Source organism: Lactuca saligna, chromosome 5 (assembly GCF_052625555.1).
Source record: "Lactuca saligna cultivar CGN05327 chromosome 5, ASM5262555v1, whole genome shotgun sequence".
Lineage (NCBI taxonomy): Eukaryota > Viridiplantae > Streptophyta > Magnoliopsida > Asterales > Asteraceae > Lactuca > Lactuca saligna.
Window position 1 is genome coordinate 238,440,957 of NC_136421.1, and position 6,947 is coordinate 238,447,903.

General features: G+C 36.9%; 1 protein-coding gene across 2 annotated transcripts; it reads left to right on the plus strand.

Annotated features, from left to right (window-relative positions):
- The first annotated feature begins 403 nt into the window (after window positions 1-403).
- On the plus strand, window positions 404-1,753 carry LOC145046754 (uncharacterized). 2 transcript variants are annotated; one of them, XM_078995027.1, is made up of 2 exons: window positions 404-937; window positions 1,315-1,753. In XM_078995027.1, the coding sequence occupies exons 1-2, from the start codon at window positions 661-663 to the stop codon at window positions 1,650-1,652; spliced, it is 615 nt and encodes a 204-aa protein (XP_078851153.1). In that variant the 5' UTR covers window positions 404-660; the 3' UTR covers window positions 1,653-1,753. The 2 variants fall into 2 exon arrangements, with proteins under 2 accessions (XP_078851153.1, XP_078851152.1); XM_078995026.1 differs by having other exon boundaries at window positions 410-937; window positions 1,243-1,753.
- The last annotated feature ends 5,194 nt before the right edge of the window (window positions 1,754-6,947 follow it).

Consider the following 6,947-nt stretch of genomic DNA (forward strand, 5'->3'; position numbering starts at 1 on the left):
TACTGTTGATTCTTCCAATCTAGGGTTTGGTTTCGATGGAGAGTAAGAAATGGTTTTTACAGATGGAGGGGGTTTTACATAGAAGTGGGTGATAGGGAGGGTCAACAGAGGGTAATAAGGTTGATGCAGCTTAGGTAGCTTACTAATAAAAGGGTTACCAGATTAAAGGGCTAAAATGAATATAATAGTTGATATCCTGTTGTTTTTCATTAACGAAAATTAACTTAGGACTTAATCATAAATTTGGGCAAAATTTGGATTTTTCCATAGATTTTCCTAGTACAATATAATATAATAGATAAAATACTATTTTATTTTGAATTATCTGCATAATATTTTTTCTAATAAAAAGTTTAATTTATATTTTGATAACTCGTTCATAGCAATAACTGCAAGAATATATTGAGGATCTGGTTATTTATGTCATATATATTTTTTCATTAAATCCCTTTCAAATTTTCAAGAAATCCGAAAGAACTCCCTTCGGAAATGGAATCTAAATCTTGACCAAAAGCGCGTCCCATTTTTTGATCACACCTCTCTAGTTGATCAGGAATGCCGGAGGTCGATGAACCCTAGTTCGAACTGAAGAACACGTTGTCGTGGGTTATCGATCGGTTTAGGTTTTTGCACACTCGTGTAGTTCTTAACAATTATACAATGATTTATCTGTTATTCACCGTTTTATTCGCCGAAATGATGATGATTCTGTTACTTCTGTTCAAAACCCCACTCCGAGAGCCCCTAGTTGCCGGTTTAGACGGATTCAAACAAGGAAAAGCTCAATTGGCTGTGACATCTGTCGGTGTCACCGTGTTCGTAGTAATGATGTACAATATCTACACCGTAGTGGAAATCCGTAGCTGCTCCGCCGATACCGTCGATTCCCCCAATCGCGTCATTCTCGCCTTCCGTATCCTTGAAGCTTCTCTCATGGGTAATCTTCTGTCACTTCCCCCTAATTGCTTTGATTTATTGTTCTTGAGAGTGATATCCAATTCGATGCAATTAATTGAAATCATATGCCTAAATTGATCTGTCATGCCTGATGCCACTGGCTTGCTATCATATTTTCCTATGACTATAATCAGCTGACTATTTCTAGTTGACAATTTACTTTAGATTTAGCATTTATCCACCTTACATGAATTGTTGCAAGTAATCTCGAACTGTTAAAACGGAAGGAAATCAGCTTAATATATGTGTTGATTATAATGTTACTGCTTAAATCATTACTTGCAGGCGTTTCACTGTTCCTATTGGTGATGATAGAAACCCTACACGAATTCATTAAACCAGTTGTTATACTTACAGAGATCATAACAGCTTCAAGGAACCAAAACCAGGCCTGTGAAGACACCAACAGAAAGAATGCACATTTGGCAAAATCTATAAAAGAAGACATTTCTAGGTTAAAGACAGGAATCACAAAACTGGAATCGGAATGTGATAAAAGGGAAAAAGACGTGCAGTCCAGAAAAGCCAATTCCAGTACCCTAAAAAATCAATTAGTAGGGCTTCATGTAGAATACGACCACTTGCTAACAGAGAACAAAGATCTTAAAGATCAACTACACGACATGAATGAAAGATTGTCCCATTCCAGTAGTAAAAAGATGTCATTTTTTAGTTGGGATCAATGGGGATTGTGATATATGTTTGTGTAAGAACTCGCCACTTGTATAAAGATTTCCCCAACTTTTTTACAATTGTTGATTATTCATCTAAAAACCATGAAAGCAAGGTTCTTTAATGTAGTTTATGGCAATGAGATCCATATAAATATATGATATTATTATCCGTAATGGGAATGGTGGATACCGATGTTGATGGAATCTGAACACCACATTTTTTTTCCCCACTATGAATGGTCCTAGAATCGGAATGCAAGGACATGACATGTCTAGTTGATGGAAAATGCCAAAAATATTGTGGCTCAAGTTGTATGCCCAAGAAATAGGATTCGATGAAAGAGGTGGTAGCCAACTTATCCACGCAGCAATTGTGATAGGGTACCGTTGTATTAGGTCGAATTTGATGGTGACTAAGTTAACTTTATGTAAAGAAATTGTGTTTTGGGGTCTTTCCAAGTGTTAGGTTTTTGGAAATTTGGAGTATTGATAGTAGCTTTTCAAAACCAGGGTTTTAGTCTCAACAGTTGCAGTATTAAGTTTTGGGTTTCGGTATAATAGATTAGACTTCTTATAGACATTGGGCGTGTTGGATCTTATTTATTTGATTTTCGTTTCACTGTTTGGAAGTTTCGGTTCCAATATGGTTTAGGGTTTTTGATATGTATTAGGGTTATTGTGGGCATTAGGTGTTGTGTATCTGATTTACATATCACAGTTTGAAAATTTTGGTTTCTTTATAATTTAGGGTTGTTTGAAGGAGGATGATGCGAACAAAATTAGGTGTGTGGAAGAATAAATGTAGAGAATAAACCGAAAACCTAACTAGAACTTGAATGTTGGGTCTAAGTAGAAGTAGAAGCACAAATTAATGCAATCCAGCACATCTCAATGTTCACCCAACTACCCACACTAATCTATGTTCCATTCCACTCTACTATCCCCTTCTATTATCTCTCCATAAATATGTGTGTTGAAGACTTTCTCAAACATGTCGCGTTGGTGGAAGAGCAAAGTCGTGTTGTTTGATAAGACTAAATACGAAAATATGGAAATTGTAACAAAAAGAAAAAAAAAAGAAAAAGTAGGAAGTAGGAAGAGGCTCTTGCTCAAACATTGTTTAAGAAGTAACATTGTAGTATTGTTAAGAACTTGAAATGAATGTTAGTTGGATAAAAAATATATATAAAAATGATGTTATGCAATCAGAAATCCTTAATTGGTGGCCAAAGATGAATAAATTGTTTTTCTTTGTCTTGGGGTGACACATCCTGCCAAAAATGGATGCTTGGACAATATATCCCTTCATGTTCATTTCAAATAAAGACTTACGACAAAGTAAAATGACCAAAATGTATATACTTTTCATTCCTTTCACCTTCAAATCTTTTCTCTTGTCTTAAACAACAAAAACAAAAATTCAATAGTAAAAATCCAAGAAAAAACAAATTTCATCCGGTTGATCAAATTCAACCAAATTCTATAGTTGGAGAAGATAATGGGAAGGCAATAAAAACCACAAAGGAAACATCATGACCAAATTCGACTTTTCATTTAAGAAATAAGGTACATCAAGTTGATCAATCATGGAACACATTGAGCAAGTTTCGGGTGGATGCCAACCCTTCATTTTGATATTCTTCTGATTAGTCGAATGACATGACTCTTCACGCTTTGACATTTTTTTCATTAATTCCATTTCCTTTCGTACAATCATTTATCCACTCATAAATCATGGATGTGTTGTATATACTTGAGAAAGAAAACTCATAAATAATAGTCGAGTGATGAATGATTAAGGAAAACTATTCATTAATAGAAAGGTTTCCCGTAAATTCAAATTTGCAGATTTTGTTCCAACAAGAAGTCATTCACCGTTTCACCCTTTCAATGGAAACTACCGACTTTTTCAATCCTCTCAAGTGGTTAATTAGCAACCATTTTGTTATATGAGCTCGATTGTCAAATATTCTCTCTTATTTTTGCTTCAACATATTTAAAAATCCAATGAAATGTTTTAAACCCATATGATCGACATAGATTAAATTTGTTATGGTGATGTAAGAATTCATAAATAAGGTTACGGATTCAAGAATGACTATTAGATTCTTTATTCTAAAGCAATATGATTTAATTTTTTTGATAGTGACACTTGTTGATAGAAGCATTTTTATCATGATGGAGCAATGACTTAATCGTCAACTACATTTTTCAGATATTTGAGTTTCTAATCGACAGGTAGATAGGGGCTCTTTTAGTTAATGATTGGTTAGTCTCTCTTTATTACTAGGATTAGTGGATTACATAGTTATTAAAGCCTTTTTAGACCACTCACATTATTTAATGGAAGTTTTTGACAATTCAGTAAACATCGAAAGTATTTTTTAGTGAGTAAAAATTGGAAAAAAAAAAAAAAACAATAATAACCAAAACGACTACATTCAATATATACATATTAACAGTTGGACAAACTTGTAAATTTCGGAAATAAACACCCCGTTCTACTAAGATTCTCGAACAACTTTGAGTGTTGTAAACTCCTTTTTCAAAAAAAAAAAAAGGTTTTGAAAATTCAGACGAATACCTAAACTGCGAACTTCTTTATAGTGACAAGGATTTTATTGTCAGCTTCGAAAAAAATCGAACATATAATGTTTATGTTCTATAATTAAAAGTTCTTATTAGCATAATGTACATATTTTCATAGAAGTCTTAAAAAAACACAGAGCGAATCCAACCTTATTATATTGTTGTTTGGTTCGCATAATGTTTTTGAAAGAATTTCAATTGGAATTGAAAAAGAAATCTATCATGAATTTGAATCCAATTTCATATCCTATTTGGTTGGCAATTCCAGATTATATTTGATTTGTAGGAAATGAAATTGGAATCTATGTAAAATGACATAATTATTTTTTTGTTTGTTTTGCATAAATTTACTTTATTTTCTAACTTATATGTTAATATACATTATAAAAATTATAAAAATAGTAAAATCTCGGTAATAGTTGCGGTGGTAGTGGTGGTGGTGGTAGTGGTGGCGGTGAAGGTGGTTGTGGTGTTGGATGATGGTAATGGTGATGGTTGTGACAACAATCGTGACGGATAATAATAGTAGTGGTGGCAATGAAAGCGATAGTGATGGTGGTGGCAGCGATGGTAGTGGTGGTGGTGGTGGCGGCGATGACGACGACGGTGGTGGTAGTAGTGGTAGTTGTGGTGGTGGTGGCGGTGGTAATAGTAGTGGATGATGGTAAGGATGGCGGTGGTGGTGGTAGTAGTAGTGGATGATGGTAGGGTGGTGATGGCGATGACGGTGGTGGTATTGGCGGTGACGGTGGTGATAACGACAATGGTGATGGTGATAATGTTGGTGATGGTGATGGTGGTAGTGACAGCGGCGGTGGGTGGTGGTGACGGTGACAATTGTGGTGGTGATGACGGTGGTAGTGGTGTTGGGTGATGGTAGTTATGGTGGTGGTGACGATAGTGATGGTTGTAGTGGCAACGACAATAGTGGTGGCGAGTGATAGTAGTAGTGGTGGTGACAACAATGTTAGTGGTGGTGGTGGTGGTAGCGGCGATAGTGGTAGTGGTGGAAGTGATGGTGGTGGTAGTGATGGCGGTGGTAGTGATGGTGGGTGATGGTAGTGGTAGCGGTAGTGGTCGTGGCGACGATGGTGGTGGATACGATGGTGATGGTAGTGGTGGCGGGTGATTGTGGTGGTGGTGGTGGTGGTAGTGGGTGGTGGTGGTAGGTGATAGTGATGGTGGAGGTAACGATAGTGGTGGTGGTGGTGGTAAGTGGTGGTGGCAGTAACAGTTGGTTATCGATAATAGTAGTGGTGGGTGTTGGTTTTCTAATAAGTAACAGGGGTATTTTTGTAATCTGTCACTTTCCTTGATGAGAATGAATGTTTTCCATCCAACTTTTGAAGGAATCCACTTTCCTTCATATGGTGGAAAGTTTATTTCATTTAGGAATCCCTTTCCCCATTTTAAGTCCAACAAAACGCATGAATTTGAAGGAATTAGAATCATTTTCCCTTGAATTCCATTCATTTCTTGCCACCTAAACATAGTTTAACACTCGATTTTAGGTATGAAATTATTTATGAATTGTGCATGATTACTCTTTGGCCACGGCGTAGTGAAGCCTCACCACGGCGTGGCGATAAGACTTTGGGCCGTGAAGTTTGGACCACCACGACGTGGTGGTGTTGTACCACGGCGTGGTGGCGGTTGATGGATAAAACCCTAAAGTTTAAGGGTTGAGCCTTATTTAAGGATCCTTAACCTCATAGCCTCCCTCACATCAGCCTCGGTTCCCTCAAATCGTCCCATTCAAATCCTAATCATATTCCTCCATATTTGAGCTAGTTTGGTGCTTTTTGAAGCTAAACAAGGAAGAAGGAGGAGGAAGGAAGCAAATATCAAGCAAGCAAGTCACCATAATTCACCTTGGCACTCTTCTGGACCTTTGTAAGTCTCCAAGACTCAATTTTTATCATTATGAGTTGTTAGATCTTGAGTTTTGTGCCTTTAGTTTCTTGTTCTTGAATGTTGGAATGATTAGACCTCATAAAGTTTGCAACTTTCTGAATCTCTAGGTCAAGATGAGCTAGTAGTGTCTTGGATCTGGATTATAATCAAGTTTTGATGTCATGCATAGAGATTAGGTCATAATTCCTCATTTTGACCTAATATGGGTTCAAGACATGAATTGGACATGTATGTCTATAAAGCACCCACCTTTAGGATGATTTTGGTGCTAGTATCACTTCTGGAAGGGATGGACTTCAATCTTTAGGAATTAAGTGCTTATTGGTTAAGGCCTTGCATTATTAGGCCTTATGGATTGGTGTTTGGACCTTTTTGGGTAGTCCTAATAGATAAAGTTGGAAACTTTATCCTTTAGATCACATTTTGGTTTAGATCTGAGCTTTAGAGCTCTTGGAGTCGAAGAAAACAACTAAATGTAGTAAGTTGTTGAAACTCAGGCAACCACGACATGGTTGCAAGTCAACACGACGTGTTGGCTGGGGTTTTTCCCGCCTTTTTAGATGCTGGCAGAACATGACATGGACAAGGGGAACACGGCGTATTGGGTCAACATGGACTGTTGACTTTGACCAAGTTTGACCTAAAGGGTATTTGAGATATTTTGAGTTGTATCTAAGGATTGGTCACTATTTGATGAATAGGTGACAGGTAGAGCTGATATTCGGAGCCGAGATGTAACACCCAAAGTTTGGAAGGCCAAGAAAGGAAAGAAAATCCTAATTTTTTAAGGGGCGACTCGGCGAGTCCGAGCGA

Excerpts from the sequence above, each read along its gene's own strand:
- LOC145046754 (XM_078995026.1), top strand. The coding sequence starts at position 661 with ATGATTTATCTGTTATTCACCGTTTTATTCGCCGAAATGATGATGATT. Across the intron at positions 938-1,242 it reads CCTTGAAGCTTCTCTCATGG|GCGTTTCACTGTTCCTATTG; the intron begins GTAATCTTCTGT and ends CATTACTTGCAG.